At 34.8% G+C, this 22368-nt stretch overlaps 1 protein-coding gene across 5 annotated transcripts; it reads left to right on the plus strand.

Moving 5' to 3' along the window:
• The first annotated feature begins 288 nt into the window (after window positions 1-288).
• Window positions 289-21917, plus strand: LOC18424297 (WD repeat-containing protein DWA2). 5 transcript variants are annotated; one of them, XR_016039988.1, is made up of 14 exons: window positions 289-444; window positions 570-653; window positions 788-920; window positions 7920-8031; window positions 8934-9033; window positions 10084-10211; window positions 10352-10465; window positions 19491-19579; window positions 19774-19819; window positions 20104-20177; window positions 20289-20362; window positions 20683-20741; window positions 21501-21571; window positions 21660-21917. XR_016039988.1 is itself a non-coding variant. In XM_020676552.2 (14 exons), exons 1-13 carry the CDS (start codon window positions 400-402, stop codon window positions 21540-21542), a joined length of 1056 nt encoding a protein of 351 aa, XP_020532211.1. In that variant the 5' UTR covers window positions 289-399; the 3' UTR covers window positions 21543-21571; window positions 21660-21917. The 5 variants fall into 5 exon arrangements, 3 of the variants coding, with proteins under 3 accessions (XP_020532211.1, XP_011628967.1, XP_088701906.1); XR_016039987.1 differs by having other exon boundaries at window positions 21703-21917; XM_020676552.2 differs by having other exon boundaries at window positions 10396-10465.
• Window positions 21918-22368: the final 451 nt, after the last annotated feature.

Genomic DNA, 22368 nt, shown 5'->3' on the forward strand with positions numbered 1-22368 from the left:
CAGTTTTTCAAAGGTGAGATCAAAGTGTTAGAAATCTTGAAACGGATTATTTCCTTTTAAAATAATCATCCGCTAATTGTTCCTCCCATATAAGTCTTTTCCCGAGGGAGTAAACGTACATTACGCACCGGTAGGAGTATACTATCTGAGGTCAAAACTTGTTAAAACTTAAAATAAATAGACAATTTGATCCCGCGGGAGCATTGGTTGGTGTTTTTTCCATTTCCCTGCAAAGCCGCAACCCCCTCTCCCCCTCTCTCTCTCTCTCTCTCTCTATCTCCGATTTCTAAGCAGGACAAAGGTTTCTTTGTGGAACATTTCTTCTCACTGGACTGTTTATCGTTAATTAAATTAAACTCTGCTACACCCAAAGAAAGAAGGGCACAGGATCTCGTTGAGATGCAAGGTGGATCCACTGGAGTTGGTTATGGCCTCAAATATCAGGTCTAAACCAAACAAAACCTTTCCTTTTTCTTCATTTTCTTTCACTACTGTTTCCCTTCTTCTCCTTCTTTCTTTTACTGTCATTTCCATGAGTTAACCATTTTGATCTCTCTCTCTGTACACAGGCAAGATGCATTACCGACATCAAAGCCGATCGTGTTCATACCTCCTTCCTTGCGGGCACTCTTAGTCTCAAAGAGGAGAACGAGGTATCATCTCGTCTCAGATTGGAAGCCCTATTCAATTACATATTGGAATTACGTATTTAATGAAATAATTGTTATTGTATTTGCTATTGTGGTTTAGTTACTGTTCTTGAACTTTTGAGCTCGTTTGTGATCAGGTCCATCTGATCCAGCTCTCGCCATCTGGTACAGAGCTAAATTGTGAGGGTTTGTTCTACCATCCTCACGAGATCTGGCATCTCGCTGATTGTCCCTTCAACCCTCGCATTTTCTCGACTGTCTATGCATCAGGTATCTTCTTTTTTTAACACACTTATTTATCTCTCTCCACTAGTTCTCGATATGCTACCATTGTAAATGTCTAATTGGAGTTTCATGGCTATGTAAGAGAAAAGAAGAAATGATGTGAAAATTGTGTAACAGTAATTGTAGGACTACTAAATGAACATGTGATTTTTACTCGAATGCACTGTATATGTAATTTGATGTCGAATTGGAGTCTTCTGAAGCTACAAAGGGAGATCTGTTCCACCATTTTTTTTGGGATAACTGATTAATTTTACCAATGTTATCTTTATTACAAGGTGATTACAATCACTCATGTTCATCAAATTTCTAATTGGGCAGTTTTTTTTTCTACTGGACTCTAAAGCCCTAGGAATTTTTTTTTGAGTTTCAACCCAAGCCATTCAATTTAACATCTAAAGGCTAGGAGTAATTGTACACCCTTGTAATAAAGATAAATGTTCTCATAGTTTACAATCCTTATATATGTAACGAAAACATCCTATCAATCCATCAACTGATGGAATAGGGTAAGCCCAAAGGCACAGATTGAATCTTAGTTGATTTGATGGTCATAATTGTATTTTATATTTGAATTTTTATCTTTTCTCTACAATTCCAAATCACTCAAAATTTGGAGCATCCATTCTTCTCATCAAGGTTCATCTAATAAAAATATTTAAAAAATTATTTGTAAAAAATAAATTGACCAAAAAACCCCAGAAACTTTTAGAGGTATTTCGGTCAATTTATTCTATGTAAATTATTTTTTTAATATTTTTATGGATTCACCTATTTTCCTAGAGTAGATGCTCAAAATCTCAAGTAAATTGGATCCGTATAAAAAAAAAAAAAAAAAAAAAATTCAATGACGAAATGCAATCGTGACCATCCAGGCCAATGGGCATTTACTGTAGCTGTCAGCTAGTGTGAGTATATATATATATATAGGAAAAATATAAAGTGCGCACCTAGTGTAGATAAGCTAAATGCACCAACGGCTCAGATTGAATCTTGACCGATATGACGATCACGGATGCCTGGTAGTGTTTGAATTTTAATTTTTTTTCTACAATTCCAAATCACTCGAAATTTTAAGGTGTGTTCTTCAAAATAGGTGAATCTACAAAAAATACTAAAAAAATATTTTACATGAAAAAAATTGATCAAAATACCCTCGAAACTTTGCGGCTTAGATTGAATCTGGGCCGATCTGACGATCACAGATGCCCGGTAGTGTTTGAATTTTAATTTTTTTTTCTACTTTTCCAAATCACTTGAAATTTTAGGCGTGTGTTCTTCAAAAATAGGTGAATCTATAAAAAATATTATAAAAATATTTTACTTAAAAAAATTGACCAAAATACCCCCAAAACTTTGCAGGGTTATTTTGATCAATTTTTTTCAAGTAAAATATTTTTTTAGTATTTTTCGTAGATTCACCTATGTTTAAAGAACACACGCCTAAAATTTCAAGTGATTTGGTTTGTAGAAAAAAAATTAAAATTCAAACACTACTGGACACTACCGGGCACCCGTGATCGTCAGATCGGCCCAGATTCAATCTGGGCCGTTGGCACATTTAGCTTATCTATATTAGGCTGTGTACCATATATTTTTTCATATATATATATATATATATATATATATATGGGCGGTGATCTAATGCCACGGTTGTATCATAGTATAATGCAACCACACTTCTAGATAACCATGTTTGTGGTATTTGTATGATCCAAAATTTTGCACACACTCTCTTCATCTCAATAATCAATCCCAAAAAAGAAAACGTTCAATTTGAACCCTGGTCAAAATGAGTCCCCTCCAACAATGAATCTAGACCATTCATTTGGTGAATTTCAATATTTTAGCCTTTACAAACTCAAAATCAGTTTTTTCTTCCTTTAAGATTGTTCATCTAATGATAATAAAACTATCTAACAAAATTAGAAAAGAAAATATCCTTTTAAGGCTTAGATTTAAGCTTCTTATCAAAATGGACGGCTTATATTAATTGGGGCAAAAAAATACTTTCTAGGTTGTGTTTTCAAATTTTCTTTTTGTGATTGTTCATTAGACTGAAAAGAGTATATATTATAATTTTGGATCAAACAAATGACCCTAACATAGTTTTTGAAGGTTGTTGCATCATATTACTATACAATCGTTGCATGAAATCATATATATATATATATATATGGGTGTGGTTTGCACAAGGTTGCAACCTTAAACAATCAAAGTAAGGCGCCCCTCCAAATTTTATCATAATATGTAATTTTGGTGTCAATTATTCTTAAGATGGCCTTAGAATCTTTTTCAATCTCTAATGATAAAATTTTGAATAGAGAAAATAGTTCAAATCAAGTAGATCTATAAACACATGAAAATCTTGAAAATGGACAGTCCAGATTATGCATTACAAGATGCACTATTTTTAGGATTTGAAATCATTTTTTGTTTTTTTTATTTTTTCCCGTACATCTCGATATCAAGATGATCAATTAGAGGGTTTCCTACCATCAAATCTGCCTTTTCCGATGGATTTTCGAGGTGCACCTTAATTCTACATTTTAACATTGCATCCGTATATGAACTTTTTCCTCCGTGTATGTGTATGTGTGCATGCGTGTGTGCATGTGTATATAACATAGTTTGCAGTTGTAACAACGTTCAAATGTCGCCTCAGTTAGGTGTTGTGGGCTCTTTACAAGAGTTTTGGGGATTGAACCACCCCATGGGCAATATTTTTGAATCGCTTTTAGAAATTAAAAAATAGAAAAATAAAAAGACATGCATTTAAAAAGATAAGGTGTGTTTGAGGGGGGTTCAAACACCAACCATGAGGCTCATAAGCTGTAAACACTAGCCAAAAAGGAATTAGATGTTATTTGAATTAAATTGAACATAATATTATATGTATAACATAATGTACAGTGTATGCCCTACTCGACCTCGCGCATAGGCGAGTCCTAGACTCCAAGTAACTCGCAACAAGTCCGATTCGACACAGGCGAGTCATGGAATATTGTTTAAAAGCTTTGCCTAGGGCGGTAAGATGTTTGTGGATGATTTCTACTACCTGACTATCATACTGAATTTTGACTCAGTTTCATCGGTATGGTACTGGTTCCAGTATGATCTGTATGTACCATCCCAGTTTGGGTTACTCTCTTGATTGGTCCCTTTAGCTTTGTGTCTTTGAAGGATCGCATCTAAATGCATTTTGCTTTGGATGCAGTTTCTGGCTATAGTGAATTTTTATTGAGAAGAGGTATGCATATTTCTCTTGGAGTTGGGAGATGAATTACTTAGGGTGCTGGAAAATGGAAACCTAGGTAGCATTAATTGTTTGAATGTTTAAGTGAAAACGTTTCATCACTTGGGAGTCTATGATTAACAAAGGGATGCATATGTTGTTTCAATGTATAACAAAAGCACTAGATTTCTCAAAAGTGGCGTTCTTCAAGTTGCATGAAAGAGTCTAATCTCTACTGAACATGCAAAAAGGGAAGATGTATGTTCAAGCGGTTACATCATCATTCTATTTCTTGTGTTGAGCTGTAAGTTGCTCATGCAGAATGTACAGCCCTTTGGACTCATGCCCTCCTCTAACATGCAGCTCTTGAAACTATGATCCAGTGTTTTCGAACTTGCGGAGTCCTACTTGGACTTGGCAGGGTGTAGAGTCCAAGTGAAGAACCTTGTGAACCAGCGATTCTCACTGGTTCTCAAGGTTTCTTTGTTTTTATGTTTATAAACCTTGGCTGAGTCCATTGGGACTAGGCACCCGCTGACTCGGACTTGGACTTTGTCCAATTCCATGCCTAAGTCTCAGTTTAAAAAAAAGTAAACTTTTGTCCTAGCGGTGAACTTTTTGACGTTTTCGTTCATGTGCTGATCCCTGGCTGATGATACTTGTTGAAGGAACAAAAAGAGCATGTTTTGCCACAATGGATTGAACATTCATACCTTTGCATATTTCACATTGCATTTTTTTATGACAATGATGATAAGTAAATATTAAGCAAGGGAAAATCCTCAAATTGCCAAAATTTTACTACCAACACTTTCAAATCACCATTCAAGTCAAACAGAAACTCAAAAGTCCTTCTTCTTTGAGCCATTTGTGCTAGAAGGTTAATTTTTCAAAACACTTGGGCAACGGTATGGGGATGTTTTGACACGGTTTCTCCTATGTGCTCCCTAATGAACCATAATATTCCTGCAAGTAACTTGGAGCCTTGCCAGTGACTGGCGGTCCTTTTCAATAAGTTAACTTCTTTAGATTACAATTTGTGAACTATACTCCTCTGCTTTCACTTGGAGAGTGAATAAGAACTCATGAATGATGTTCGATCATGTAGTTCAAGAGCTAAGATATTAACAAGTGACAAATAGCCTCCCCCTTTACAAACTCGGGGTTGGACTGATCTGGAGCCAAGATATTACCAAGTGACAGATAGCCTTCCCCTTTTCAAACTTAGGGTTGGACTGATGTGGATATCTTGCCATTGACAAATCCTAATCCGTATACTTGTTCTAAGACCATAGTAGTAGCTTTAGAAGTCCTAAAAATAAAAATAAAAGTAAAAAAGAAAAACATAGTAGTAGCTTTAGAACTTTCCAAAAAAAAAAAAAAAAACAAAGAAAAAGAAAAGCATGGTGGCAACTTTAGGCAATTGTAGGACACGGTTCTTGTAAAGCTTTAGGTATTTTATTGGAACAATTGGGCACCTAGGCGTTTTGGGTGCCTGGCCGCCTAGGCACCCCGGCGCCCACCTAGAGATAGGGTGCCCTCACCAAATTGAACCCCAACACCCACCCCCCCCCCCCAAACAAAAAAAGCAGGGGAGTTCATCTAACATGATTTTAAGTCTTTGGGAGTTTATAGGGAAATTTTAGAGCCCCAAACTCATGAAATAGATGAAAATGTAATAGTACAATCACATAACATATTTATGGATGCAAGTCTCAAAGAGATTGTAACTTGTAAGACATTAAAATGCTTGAAATCCTAAATGTCATTGTAGGAAACTAGAAGTCTAGACTAGAAACGATACACAATGTCAACAAGGCAAATTAACAAAACAAATATACCAAGCCATCAACCAAACATGTAAATATATCATAAAATAAAAAAAAAGGTATAAGAAAAAACCCATGATTTGCAGCATAATATGTTGTAGCAAAATAAAATTAAACGCCTCTTTCAAATATGATAATATTTTAAAAATATCAAAATCAAATTGATGTCGGTGCAAACTTCGTTTATTGGGTCGCCAAAAATCCTCAAAATCAACAACTACTAGAAGCCTTAATCCACCCACGAACTATTGGCTTTGTTTTGGGAAGAAATCGCAAAAATCAAATATTGTTCTTTCGATAAATCACAAAAGAGTAGTTTTTTGGGAAGTTTTTCTCACCCTAAAAGCCACAGTTTTTGTTTTGGGGGTTTAGAATACCCTCCAAAACCCTTTTCCTCCCTTTTTAGAGGGGAAAAATGACTTTTTTTGACCCCTCACCGAGGGTTTTTTCGCCTTCTGCAAACTGTCACTAGGCGGGCGCCCAGAGACAGGCCGCATAATTCCACCGCCCAGACAGCAACTAGGCGTTGTTTGAAATTTTTCGCCTAGGCGATCGGGTGGCCGAATTTTCAAACACTGGAAGCAATAGGGGGAAAATGCTGTGTTTTTGTGCTGTTTTTGTTGAAAATTCATGGGGAACTTCACGTCAATGACATAATACTTTATCTATTGATTTGAATTAGCTGTAGAAGCCTTAAGATGTGGAAGTCCCAGAAAATTTTATGCCAAGTGAGATGTATAGGATCAAAACCTTATCTCTTGCCCACAGATTATGCAAGAGTTTAAAATTGCCTGGATCTCCACTTGCAACACCTCTTAGTTAATGATTTAAGAAAAAAATTGATTGGTAAATTTTGTTGATAATTACTATGTCTTGTCGACAACTGACTTGTCTTATTCATTGTCCAAATCTCACCTCAAGCAAAAACCTTGCATATAGTTTCTCTCTGTGTGGTGGTCACACTGGGTGAATTGAAAATTTCTGCAATGACTCCTTTTTCTTTTTCATCACTTCTTTACTCTTAAAATGGAAGAGTCAACGGCTGAGAATGAACTTGCTCGGATGCCTTGAAGAAACCCTAAATTAGGTCTGAAGAAGGTTCCGAATGAATAGCTGTAACTTTGTTGCCTTTTGCTATAAAATGTGTGATAGATAAGTGTCTTAAATGGTCATAGATTTTGGTGAAAACCGAAATGCCCATATTAATCAAACATTAACTGAATGACACAAGATACAAAAAGCAACACTATATGAACATTGACTGTATTGTTCTTGACAAACACAAATTACAAATATTGAACAAACAGACTAATATCTGGAAAGCATGCACTGGTTGAAAACTTGAAATATCAAACAAACGAAGTAATAGCTTGACAGCAGCCACTATTTGAAAATGTTCTTAGGTGATTTAGATCACCATAACAATCCAATTGTTATCAGTCCATATTGTAATAATATTATTTCATTGTTTTTGTTCTCCTTTTAAAATTATTAAAATATTGTTTTTCAAAAGTGCACAAAAAGGCATGGTGGGATTGAGGATTTAGGGTTGGGCTTGATTAGTTGAGGTGTTGATGATTGCAGCATTGCATCTCAATTACAAACCCTACTGCAGAACTACAAACAAAGAAATAAAAGAACAAGAAAAAAGAAAAGAGGTGTCAACTTCTTATAGCACCCCAAAGGATTCTATTAGTAATGCTTTCACTGCTTTCACACCTAAGCATGGTGTCCTTGTCATTCCCCATTGACAATGAAATATTTTCTTCATATCTCTAATATATATGCACAACTTCCTTTGGATGAAGTGTTCATTGTTCTCTCTTTCATTTGTTCACTTGTTTTTTATTGAATGGTACAAGTAAACATGTGTTGTGGATAGTGGTTGATTGTCAGCTTTGTATTCTATCTAATATGTAGGAGGAACATATGGTGCGGCTCTCTGGGAGATCCCTGAGTTGTACAACCAATCTAATGCTCCTCAATTGGAACAACTTGTTTCCCTTGACGCACACAATGGAAAAATCAAATGGTGATTGTTCTTTCTTATTTGTGGGAGTTGGTGTTGATTCCTTTCTTATACATTGTAAGATTGTTTCATTAAACTTTTTAACTGTAGTCATCCAGTTGATTGCCACCTTGGCAATTCCTACAGTTTATTTATTATCATTGCTTGATTGCCACCTTGGCAATGCCTACAGTTTATCTATTATCATTGCCATTTTCTGTTTTTCTTGTTTATACTTAAACTCTAGGGACTAAAGGAAGGGGTAAGTTGTTCCTAGTCTGTCAGTTGTTTTCAGTGTAGTTGTTGCACTTGTTGAGATGCTGAATTTTATTGCTGTTCCTCTCTTCTAGATATATCCAGTTGTACTAATAATTTGAAACTGATTTGAAGACTATAACTTAGTGTGCTTTATGATATGATGCATGTGAATATAGTGACATAATTTCTCATGCATTATGTTTCCTCCAACCAAGTGTTTGTTGTCAGATTAATATGGGAATAAAGAATGCTTCAAAATTTTCTGTTATACTACTTGATACTTCCATCTTCTAGTTTGGGCATCCAGTTCTTGATTTCTGAGTTGCATGATCTATTGGTTAGAGCGAGTAATGAGGCATGAATGTGGAATTTAGATACCTAGATACTTGTATTATGGGCGTCATGGAATCTACATGATCTTATACCAACATTGATACTCGGTAATCCTAGGACACTCATAATGATTATTAAAAAGAAAATAAGTCCTTGGATACTTTGTAATTATAATGTGAGAGAAATATAAGAATACACAATTAATAAAATATAGAATTAATAAAATATAGACTTTTGCATGGGTACTTGTGTAGCTGAACATCAATAGGAAATCAAGTCACTTTATCATTGATAATTTTTTTTCCAGTATCTGAGGTTCAACTTGCCTTATGCAGCATTATTTGGTGGCCTTTGGGGATGCATGACAAAGTTATTGGAATTGATGAGGAGAATCTAGTTGTATGGAGCTTAGACACCTCAGCAAAGTCTGCGAAGGTATTACATTTGCAATGGTTTTGAAAAGGTCCTCCTCTTCATGTGTTACTGTTTGTAAGAGGAGCATAGTTACTGGGGACACTTTTCAGTGGCTTATATAATTTTTATCGTGGTCAAGATTTGTTTATATTTAAGTATGGGGCGATAATATGTAGCTTTAGGGGAACTAGGAAGCTTTAGTGAGCTTTTGAAGCCGTAATTTTTTATAACACAATTGTTTATTCTTGTTCTCTTGTATCTCCTATATATTGAAGTTAATACGAAGATTTAAGTGATCAAGGAATCCTCCTACCTTTGCATTCTCTGTCAGTCGCACTAATTGTCCATTTATGTACTTCCTTATCTTTCTTCCTTTTTCTTTTCTTTGTTTGTTTTTGGGGTGGTTAGCTTGTTTTAATACCCGCAACTTCATGATCGAATTCTTTGCTAATGGGTTCAACTCTGCCTCATTTTCTTCGTAAGGACTTGTCTTTCAGGATCTGGATACTTAACGAGCTTTTCCTAATTGAATGCCTTCATAACTATATTCTTTAACATTGGATTGACACATTGTTTTGGAGGAATCGGAATATTTTGGTTTTTCCCTTCTCCTTTACTTTTGCCTCAGCTCCCAAGTTTTTTGATGCATTATCTTTAATTATCGGTGTTCCCCACAACGGCTTCAATGAAATCAACAAAAGCCAAGTAAACTTATTCATTTTAATTGCAATCTGCTGAAAGGAATCTCGGTATTCCTCTTTCATAGATGTTTAGACGTTTTTCTGGCATATGGTGATTTTGTCCAGTTTGTGCCTTATCATTTTTATCTTTATGATTATTGACTTCAATATGAAGGTTTTATTTTATCTGTTATATGACTATATTTTAGAAGACCTTAAGGTTGCCCTCCTAGCAGGCTCATTGCTTTAATGACTAAACTTGCGAACCTATTCATGTAGTATGTTTTCTAGTCACCTAGCTTAATTATCAAGGAAAGAAATAGTAGTCACCTATCTTTGGAGATCCTGGCACTGTTTAGACTGCTTACAGCACATGCTTTTTTGAATCCAGGTTCATTCACAGGAATCTGTCGATATGCCACATTATTTTTCTGGGGGTGCCTGGGATCCGCATGACCAAAACTCTCTTGCAACAACATGTGAATCAGCAATTCAGTGCTGGGATTTACGCACGATGAAGTATGATTGTTTATATGGGATCCATCCATATATTAGTTCTCCTCTTCCTTGAAAGTTATGTGGACATTTACCATTGCTACGTTGAGCGCTAGTTCACGTTGGATTTCACATTAATGCATTATTGCCTCTGTTTCCCACAGATTTTTGATTGAGTGATTCCCTCTGCCCTTGATTTGAACTACAGGAAGACAATTTCCATTGAGCATGCCAATGTTCGCAGTGCAGATTATAACCCAAACAAGCAGCACTTAGTTGTGAGTTCAATTCTTATGGAAACATGGCATTTTTTTTGTTATGGAACTTTTTGAAATTTTACATAAGTAATACTCATTTTCCCATTGCATCTCTATGTAAATATTATTAGATGTGTGAGGCGATGTGTGAGGCTTCCGTAAATATTCTTCACAAATAGTTAATGCATGAGGCATTTAGAAGTATTCTTTACAAATAGTATTGTGTGAAAAGAAGTACCATCTCATTGTTTGTTAATGAAGAAACCAACTATCATATTTCATGTTTCTATAGTTAATTAGGTAGTCTCTCTTGGAGAAAGATATGATAAAAACGCAACCATTATGAAAAAGGCCACGACTTTCATATAATGATATGAGAAAAAATATTTATAATTCTTGGTGCTTTCACCAAATTTCATTAGATAACGAGTGTAATGTTCAAAAATGCGGATTCAGGCGCTTGGCGTTTTGGATGCCTGGCCGCCTAGGCGGCAGGCGCCCGCCCAGGAACATGGTACCCTCACAAACCTCAAAAAATTGAAACCCCCCCCTCCCTCCTTGATATGAGTTTTAAATGAATATATATGTTACTGTGTTAGATTTACAATAAGACTTTACTCATTAAGATATTATTTAATTAAGAATTTAAGAATTAAGATATATGATATGATATCATTAAGATGTTAGTTTCAAAACAGTATGACTTAATATTACTTTACAATAAGTCTTAAATGAATATAAGATCTTAATTTCATTTTAAGAATTAAGGCTTAACTCATTAAGATATCACATAAATACATAATCAAAGTTTTATCAAATAACAAAAAACAAAAGTAATAAAATATCAAAACATGACATATTGTACAAAAAAGGAATCAGCTATTCATAAAAGCATACAATATATGCTCAATTTCATCTTCCAAATGAGAAAAAAATCAATTAATCACAAAAAAATCAATCTTTTACCTACAAACATATAAATATATTGCGAGAGAAAAAAAAAGTAAAAGAACATACGTATGATTCACAACATAATATATTGTAGCAAAATAAAATCAAAACCCTCTTTTAAATATGATAATACTTTAAAAATATCAAAATCAAATTGATGTCGGTGCAAACCTCCTCTATTGGGTCGCCAAAAGATCTCAAAATCAACTACTAGAAGCTCCAAAGCCACCCACAAACTATTGCCTTTGTTTTGGGAAGAAATCGAAAAATAAAAAATTTATCGATCTTTCGATAAATTAGAAAAGAGTGATTTTTGGGCCATTTTCTCACCCTAAAGGCCACGGTTTTTGTTTGGGGATTTAGAATACCCCCCAAAACCCTTTTCCCCGTTTTTTAGGGGGGTAAATTACATTTTTTTACCCTTACTGAGCCTTTTCAGCCCGTCCACAAAGTGTCATGGGGCGGTGGGTGCCCAGACAGTAGTTCCTAGGCGGCCGCCCAGAGACAGGGTGCATAATGACCCTGCCTAGATAGCTCCTAGGTGTTTTTTTGAAATTTTTCGCGAATTTTTGGACACTGAACGAGTGGAGCAAACATTCTAGATGATTGTTCCCTCCTCGTTGCTCCTAGTTGTTGTATGGAGGAAATGCAAATTTTCTGCTAATTACTTTCAAGAAGCTCTAACTTGTTTCAATCCCTGGGCTGTCAAAAATATTGATATCTTTAAGTTCCTTTGTAGGAGACATAAGTTTGCTTCACAAATCAACTCCAAACTGATTTCTGTAGAGTCAAGACTGTATCCCATGTATGTGGATATTCCCCACCACACTATGTGGTAATATAGTGTTGTCTCTCATGCTTTCATGAAGGTGGGTGGTTCCTAATTTTATTCTTCCTTCTCTCAAGGGACCGATTAGGATTTAGGGCCTATGATTGTGCTTTGATTATGTGACTGAGGTAAGAGATGTTGGGAGGGGCTCAATTCCACTTACTTTGTCTGTTTCAGCATTCGCAAAACTGGGCGATCTAACCGCTTACCGTCCGGTTAAATTGGAACCGGCCACTCGACGGTTCCGGTTTTGGGTGGTTTTGGTGATCAACTGGTATTTAAAAAAAATAAAAAAAATAAAGTAAAATAAAATAAAAAATAATATATATATATATAAATTCCCAAAAATAAGGAGTTTGATTTGTAATGTATTGTTTAATATTCTTTACATTATGGTAAAGATTAAATTTTTTTTGGTCATTAATACTCGCTTTTATATATTCCCATCTTTTTCAAAAAAAATTAAAAATATCCCTACGCACAAATCGATTCGTTAAAATCCATTTTTTTCATTAATTTTCAACTTCATTTGAATGTTTTTTGTTTTAATCATTCTTTATAAGTTTTTCATATTTTAGTAGATTATTTTTACTATCTTTGTTTTTTTTCAACACTTTTTTGACCGCCCTAGACTTGTCCGGTTAGAGCGGTTGAATTGGTCGGTTTATCGGTTAGGCCTGTTAAATTGCTTCCGGGCCCATGTCCGGTTAACCGTTCCGGTTTGATTTTACGAACACCGGTTTGTTTCATTAATTCTTTTAGTTACTAACTGAGGGTGTATAATACAAAATCAAATTATATTCTTTGTAATTGAAACCCTATTGGAATGAACTATACATACAAGTTAATAATATCAAGGGGCATAAGACAAATGCAAAAAACTTTGAATTCCTTTTAACTTTTCTGACTACACACTAATAGCACTTCAACTTACACATGTGAATCAAACATAAATTACTTTGTTGGCCTTGACAAAAGGCACACGTCTTTTTGCAATATCTTTTTGATTTGATATCTTTTTATTATACTTTGAAGACTACTATGTGGATTCTTACCATACATTTTACGAGAGAGACCCTACTGATTGAACACTAGACTCATGTGTGTGAATCCAGTGTATAAGAATGTTTTCTGTCGCTTGGGGTATGTTAATTGGAACTTTTGTTTTAGTTCTCATGAGGGAGGGAATTGAACCATGCAACAACTGCTAATGATAATCTCTCTGTATTCGTAGAGATTCTAATGTCATGCTTGTGGCATGTGTGGTAGATGGATGGCATGTATGATATGTATTTCTGATGTGTGATTCTCAACTTCCTGAAGTGATCTATCTGACTCACTCCAAGTTCAACCATAGATTGCCTAGAGAAACCCTAGATGAGGTCAGATCAAGGTTTGTTTATTCGGATCTAGCTTGGCCATTGCTCTACTAAAAGACCGGATTTTTCAATCAAAATTGTATTATTCATTAGACCTTCTGATATCTCTGCATTTAAAGACTTCCAGTAAACTCTCCGGAGACTTTTAATTCTGCATACACAAAGTGATGAGGGCATCATGGTCATCTGCGGGACAATTTACTTTAATTACTTCTAGTTTCTTTTTATCTTTTTCATTTGTTTAAGAGTGAAAGCCAAGGGAACCTCTATATTTTGGTTATGTGGGGGTTATTTATGTCTTTTGGGTGTATAGAGAATTCAGGGGCACTTTGGTTATTTAATTATTTTATTTAGTTGGGGGTATTTTAAGTCATTTTTCAAAACAATTATGTGTATAAGGCAAGTGAGGGACGTATGGCCCATAGAATGCTACTTTGGAGACTTTTGTGAAGAAAGAATACCTTAGAAAGGACTTCTGGAAATCTTGATTGAAAGCCTCAGAGAAGGCTTAGCACCTCCCAAGGTCCCTCTCTTCCAATGTACTCTTCAATTTTCTCTTATCTTCTGTCCTATCCTAAATCTTTTGATGCAATGAGTTTTTGATTATTTTTGTCTTTTAGGGTTGTAGAGATTTCAAAGGTAGAATTGGAAAGTTTCCTTTATTTTAAGATAGGAAAGATAGATATTGGTGGTTAGAAGAGATATAGGGGAGTTAAAAGGAAAGATAGATATTGGTGGTTAGAAGAGATATAGGGGAGTTAAAAGGAATCTTTTTTATTTATGGGATTTAGTTGATTTAGAGAGATCTTTTAGGGGAGTCACATGAGAATGAGAGAGAGGGGGGATTTACATGAGAGGGTGAAATTAGCAAAGTGAATCAGCAGTTGCAACAGTTGGCAGTCACAATTCTTCGAGAAGAGGGGTCTTGCAACCATTGTTCGCAAAACCGACCGGTCCAAACCGGAACCGGCTGGTTAGATCGGTACCGGCAAGGTACCGATTCCGGTTAAGGCCGGTTTTGCGGTACTACTCAATAGACGCTCATCTCCAAAAAAAATTGGTACAAAAACCGGCTGGTTCGATATTGAACCGGCGATATTTTCTAAAAACCGGCTGGTTTTCAGCTTACTGGACCGGTTCGTTGTTGTAACAGCGTTTTAGGGTAAATAACATTAACTTATAAATAACGGCGTTATTTTAAAATTCATACTGTTATTTGTAGAAGGAAAACTGTGAATCCATATTCCACCATTTTTTATTCGGTTTGCGGCAATATTTTGGTACTTTTTCGTGTTATAATGGTTTAGATCACTATATAATGAATCTAAAACAATAAATTTGGATTTAAACATTGAAAAAAACGAGTTTCTTCAAGAAAGTTGAGGGGTTTGATTGCTATTCGAAGTATTTACTATATTCAACTTTAATTTGATCATAAAGCAAAAAAATAAGGGGTTTATTTTAGCCCGAATGGTTGCTGCTCCAAGAACCTATGTTCTACCCAAAAACGTGGATTTTTTGTCCATTTATTGGTTGTTTTTTTATCAAATTAAGTTGTGTATTTCAATAATTGAGGCTTTATAGTACTATGTTTATTTATTATTGAGTAAATTTTTTTATATCAATTTTTTCGTTGCATCATATAACGAAAATTTCATAGATCTCGAATTTCCGCATTTTCTTCAATGAAATAAAAAATAGCAAATATTTTTTGATGATATTGGGTGCGTTTGAAAGATGATCGAAGCCTTTACCATGCATGTATGTTTATTTTTTCGAATATCCAAACATTGAGGGTCGTTTCTTGCTCGAATTGTTGCTTCATTTTTTGGGTTTTTGAAAAGTCGATTTTCTAAAAAATATATTTTGTTGAAGAAAATTAATGTTTTTTTAATAAAATTGAGAATTGTTTTTTTAGTTTGCTTAATAAATTATTTTTAATATTTTTTAATAAAATTACATTTTTTTGATGTATATGGGAAGTGTTTTTCTATTTTGCTTAATAAAATTATTCCTTTGATAAAACTATTTTATGATGAAATTGATTCTTCCTTTTGATAAGTGCATGATAATGTTGCTCGATTTTTTAGTTATCTTTTTTTTTAAGTTGATATATTTATATTTGTAATTATGGAAATGGGATATTTTGTTTTTTAAAGTGCATGCAGAAATTATGGTTGCCTTATGTTCAATGAAATACTACACCGTCTTGTATGTGCTTTGTTCTTCTCCTTTTTCTTTATTTATTTTTTTGTTTATTCTCTATCAAGTTTTTGGAATGTTATGGAAATAGCCTTTAAAAGATCAACCATGTTTAAAAAAATCAGCCGGCTAACTCGGGATTAGTCACTTACCGATCCTGATCTGGCCCGATTCCAAAGAGAGAGAGAGAGAGAGAGAGAGAGAGAGAGAGTTATACAAAGATTTTAATTTCAAATCATCTTTCATTTGAGAAATTGATTTTTCTAAAAAAGAAAAATTTCATTTTGCTTGGTAAAATTATATTTTTTTTTTATCAATATGGGAAGTTTTTTCTATATTATATGACAAAAGTATCTTGAAAAAAAATATCCTAAGCTATTTTCAGGCACATGACGATAGTATTCGAATATTACTTTATAAAAAGTTGTTTCAATTTTTCTTTTGTAAAATAAATGTGTAATAAGATATTATACATTTAGTCTAAGTATTTTTAGTTTTATTTATTTATTTTTTGGGAGTTTTTGACCCATTTTTTTTTAAAAAAGTCTACTTGACTGGTTAGTTCGGTTCCTATTCAAACTGCTCCCAGCGCCATGTTCGGTTAACCGTTCCGGTTCGATTTTGCGAACACTGCTCGCAACCATGAAGATTCGATGCTAGATTTTACCGTAGAGACGAATCGAGTTCCATGACCAACTCGAAGTGTCGATGCCAAATGTAATGATCATATTGTGATTTGAGAACCATGATATGAGGAGCATCTACATGATCTTAGAATTAAGGTCGATCTCCCTGAGATTCATGCGGAACTGGAAAAAGAAATCAAGATTAAACTCGAGATCCCAATTTGCTACTTCAAGTTGTGCACAGAGTATTTGATGAATTGTTTTATTGTAGATAAAATATCTAGAGAAATAGTGGGACTACATTGCCAATTATTAGATTGGCCTCTACAAGATGTAAGCTCGAGGTCGTGCTTCTCCCTACTCCGAAAGAGTGATGCAATGAGTTTTTTATTTTTATTTTGCTAATTTTAGATTTTTTTGTTTAGGTTTAGGGTTATTTTTGTCTTTTATGGTTGTAGTGATTTCAAAGGCAGAATTGCAAAATTTATTTGATTGTAAGATAGGGAAGATAGATATTGGTGGTTACAAGAGAGATATGGGGGAGTTAAAAGGAATCTTTATTATTTAAAGAGATATTTTTAGGGGAGTCACATGAGATTGAGAGAGAGGGGGGATTTACATGAGAGGGACAGAGAGTTAGGAAGAGAAAAACGTGGAAGTCAGAGAGATGGATTTTAGTTTCTTATTTTTATTTTATTTTGTCATTATTATTATTTTTAGTGTATTTATCTGCTAGGATGATGTGAATTGACTAAAGAATTTGGATCTTGTGAAAAGATCTCTGGGGTGGACTCCCTTGCAGACCTTAAGAGATGGTATAATCTCTCTGGCCTCTTATTTTTTTTATTTTTTTCTGTTTATTATTTTTCTCCCCTGCATCATTTTTCTTTCCTTTCCTGGTTTCCTTCTACTCCTTTTCTTCCCTTCTTTCCCTTCTTCATTTTTCCCTTTCTTCTCCCTTTTACTTGTTTCCTTTCTTTCCCCTTTTATTTATAAACTTTCCTTGAATCCCCTTAATGTTCGTTATCGTTCTTATTTTCTCTTCCTCTCTTAACATTAGCCCTTAGGTTCTTCATAGAATCAACCCTAAATAAATCCACTAAAATCTTAACCCTATTTTCACATTAATATCAAAAGCCTAACTTTTCCATACCCATTAACTTCCAAAACGTTAGAATTAGCCATGAAAACCTTCCAAAATCAATCTTAAATATTTTGTACACACTTCTTCTCTCTAGGATGTGGATTAGTTTTAAATTGGATCAGGATCAGCTTTTTATTTAGCTGATTTAGCTTAAGGATAACTTTCAATCCTTTACGGAGTACAAAATCTCGTCAACCAGAAATTAAAATAAATATAAATTTCTAAAACTGCGTGTTGATTTTGCAAGTTTATCTAGTCAATTTTGTCATTGAAAACATAATTTGTAGCTAATTAACCTTAAACTAATTTAAAGTGTTCTCCAGACGTGTTTTAGAGTATTGTTATCAAAGATTAGTGAGGCGCTGATCTTAGACTACATCACAAAGCGAGGAATTCCTTAAATTTTGCCGAATAAGGTCTGTGATACCATGACAAAGCAAAACGGATTTCTGAGAAATATTCTCTTTAATCTATGTGGTGGGAATGAATACCTTATATACTCTACTCTGAAAAACATACCACAAATACTTATTATGATAGTATTGGCCTAATTACATTCAATAGTAAGACTTCACTAATCATGAATTTATGTAGAAAAACATGATGTCAACAGTAGCTATGTAGAGTAGGAAAGAGAGTAGGGAAACTTTCCATAGCTCTCTATTATGTTAGTGTCGGGGATTGGGTAGAATCGTAACCATAGAATCCAACCCTAATTGAAAATTTCATCATGTGAGTCTCTTGCAGAATCAATTTTGGGACCCTGAGTTTCGTTTTATTTAGTTGATCCTGAGAGAGGGCCTTTATTTTTTTTTTTCAATCATCAAAAGCTTTCCATGTCTATGAATGATCATGTAATTTCTACTATTGTATTCCATAATACGAATCTCTAAATGCATTCTTTTCTTGGGTATTTATGTCTGTTCATTTTTGTGAAGCTGAGTTCTAATATGTTACTATTCTTGTAAGACTGGATATATGAGTTCATGAAATGGCATAGGATGTCTATCATATCTTAGGGTGAGGATTTTTCTGTATGGCATTGGCTATTGTGCTGTGTAGTTTTCTATTCCATGTGACAAGCCATTTATTTATTTGTCCATTTTGTATCTCTGGCTTTTTGAGATCCCAGTGTACCCAAAGATTGGTGTAATGAATTTACATCAGACAAGCACCTGCACTGTACATAGGAAGATGTCTGAATACCCTTCTGTGCCATTTGATTACGGTCACCTGCTAAGCTATTTGCAATTTTGGGGCACCTATATTTGTACTACTCATTCTTCTCACATCAAGTTAAAATAGAAATATGTCACAGGTCTTAGGGCCAGTTTGGGAAATCACTCCCTGGGATATTCTTCCTTCTACTATTATGGAATAAGGGAAAAATAGGTTCTTTTTTTCCTCTAGCTATTATCAAATAGCCACTGTTCGGCAGCTTTTCTAGTAAAGCTCCAAAAGCGACAGACACAAACGGGTTGTGGCAGTTGTCCCCCCAAAAATGAAGGAAGAGAATAGTAGCAATTGCATTTAGTGGTCCATCTAAACTGGCCCTTGGTTTATGGAATGGTTTAATGCATGGGATTTTATGCAGCATATGCTTTTGATAACATATTTACTGGAGGTATTTATGCCGCAATGATGTTTTCTGTCCTATCTTCATCTCCATTCTTCATTTTGCAAAAGATACATGAAAATCTGATTGTTTATTGTTAACAGTTGTAGACTAGTAATGGCATGATTTCCTTTTAGCTACTTAAAAAAAAACAGTTGTAGGCCGCTAATGATGTAGACTGCAGTTTTCAATTTTGGATTGTTGCTTGAATATCATTCAAGATTTTCATAAAATGCCATTTGCTTCGTGATATACTTTGTCAGTGACTGTTATCCTTATATTGATGAATGCCTGTCACAGGTCACTGCAGAAGATGAATCTGGCTTACGCATATGGGATTTTCGGATGCCTAAGGTTCCAGTTAGAGAGATTTCAGGGCATGCACATTGGTACCATCTTCCTCTTCAAGAATTTTTAGATGATTAGGCATATTCTGCATATGTGCTTGCTTGTCATTCACCCATGTACTTGTTCTTTCGGATGACTTCTCTTTTGTGCATGTGCATGGCGAATGGTTTCGTGCCCCTGAATTCATTCTTGTGTATAGTCTGGCATTTACATTCTTGTTTCACCTTATTTGCAGGACTTGGTCTGTGCAGCATAATCCCAAATATGATGAGTTGATTTTGGTCTCTCTCTCTCTCACGCACCCACACACCCCACCCCTCACCTCCCAATACACACACATGCATGCATGCAGACACCTCTCTCTCTCTCTCTATTTCGCGTGCACACACAAGCACACACCTCTCTCTCTCTCTCTATTTCGCGTGCACACACAAGCACACACCTCTATCTATCTCACACACATGCACACACACACACATAGGGCCACCTAATGGATTCTTTGTGTACCATTGATGCGCCTTCAAACTTTGCAAATACTTGATAGAAGTTTGTTATTTGTCTGCAGAGTGCTGGAACTGACTCTGCAGTAAACTTGTGGTTGGCTTCTTCCAATAATGGGGAGGGTCCCACTTCAGAAAGGTTCTTTTCTTTTCTACAAGGACTTAAGAGATCTTATTGTTACTATTCTTTCCCCTCTTTTATTCATCAACTTGTTGCAGTTCTACATTATTGTCTCCCGTCTTTTTTCAGTTTATTGGAGCCCCCAACTCGACACATAGATCCCTTGATACATTCTTACAATGACTACGAAGACAGTGTTTATGGTAATAGTAGGATTGTCAAAAATTGTTTACATTGATATACTGGCAAGAGAAATATATTATAATTCATATGGTTATAGGTTCATAGCTGCTGACCATGTGGATTATCACTCTCAAATCAAATGGTTTGTATGGTAATGGAGGGACTGTGGGATGTACCATCTTGGATTAATGACATATCTGGTGGGACCCATTCGCTCCATCACCATCCAATGCATTGATTGGATGGTGGTGTTCTCTAGGTCATTTTGTTATCATGACCTTGTGGATCCATTTATACCCATATTTGCGTCAAACTCATTGATGAACCTCTGGGTGAACAGGCCTCGCATGGAGCTCTAAAGACCCGTCAGTTTTTGCCTCTATATCTTATGATGGGAGGGTAAGCAGATGGTTATTCACTCATATTTCTCATGCTTTCTCCTATGTTTTTCGTTTGTTTTCTTTGCAGCTTTTGGTTGCCCGGAGTTTTGACGACTCCAAATGGATTTCACTATTTACAGAAACAGTTTTATGCATCTCTCTTTTGTTATTTCTAAACTCAAAGGCCATTTTATAAAGGGAAAAGTTTATATAGAGCCGAGGCTCTAAACAATCAAATTAGAGCCTACCTCAAAAATTTCACTAGAAGAGGTTGTTTTGATGTCCAAATATCCTTAAATTGATCATCTCGACATCAAAATACATGGGCATGAGAAAAAAATGGATTTCAAGTTTTGGAAATAGTGTATTTTGTAACGCATTTTTGGACCGTCAATTTCAATATTTTCGAGTTTTCGTAGATATGTCGATCTACACTATTTTTAAAGCTTTAAACTTTATAAATAAAGATGAAAATATATTTTAAGGCTATCACAAAGATTTCCAGTATTGAAACCACATTTTTTGATACTATTTGATGGTAGGCTCTAATTTGATTGTTTAGAGCCTAGGCTCTATACAAATCGCACCCTTTTATAAATGGTTTTCTGTTGCCCATTCCATTGCCTAGATTCATGCTTCCATTATCCAGTAACCTATAAAATGTTGTCAATTATCAAGTAAAGAAGAAAACCTACATATGATGTTTGTCGTAATAATGAAATGTGGCCATCAGTTAATAAATGTAAATAATTGACTTCTTTTTATATCTGGAAATTAGGTGGTGGTGGAATCTGTGAAACCTCACATTCCAAAAAGATGAAACCCTATGTTCTATGGCTTTGAGTTCAGGTGATTTGGGATTTGAATTTTTGCTAACTGGAGTTATTTATCCACTATGGTGTTCTTCTGTTATTGGCTTCTTGGTTATTTGATGCAGAACTTTGATACATACTCATAGAATTTCATGTTTCTTCTTGAAGAGGTTGGTAACGGGATTCTTAAAGATAATCATCTGGAGCTGTCAGCATTGCAATTGTCTAGATTTACATGAGGGTTTGTGCATTGAGGAGTTTCTGGAAAAAAATTAGGAGCGTTTATCATGACCACCTTGATTACTTGGTGATTGAGATGGCAAGTAGGTTTGTATGAACAATATAGGTTAATACTTCACTGCAATAAATTGGAGATTGGCGCATAGCTTTGTGTTACAATATTGTTTAGGTCGCCAAGTTTGGTCTCTCATTTGTTCCTTTTCACTGCTTCATGGCATGCTTCTTGTAACGAAATCATCTCTCTCTCTCTCTCATTCATGAAGGAAAATAGAGAAAAGAGGCGAAAACAGTTTAATAAAAGGGTGTGGTTTCTATAAGGTTGCAACCTTAAACAATCCAATTAAGGTGCACCTCCAAATTTTATCATAACATGCAATTTTGACCTAAAAATTTCTTAGGACTATCTGAAAATCCATTTTTGTATCTAATTATAAAATTTTAAAGTCCAAAAAATGGTTAAAGTCAAGTAGATCTATAAACATATGAAAATCTAAAAAATGGACGGTCTAGATAATGGGCTGTGTGATGCACTATTTCTGGGACTCAAAATCATTTTTTTCTCATATTTCTACATCTCGACATCAATTAGAGGAG

The sequence above is a fragment of the Amborella trichopoda genome, chromosome 9 (genome assembly GCF_054954075.1).
Source record: "Amborella trichopoda isolate Santa Cruz 75 chromosome 9, AtrichopodaSantaCruz75HAP2 v2.0, whole genome shotgun sequence".
Lineage (NCBI taxonomy): Eukaryota > Viridiplantae > Streptophyta > Magnoliopsida > Amborellales > Amborellaceae > Amborella > Amborella trichopoda.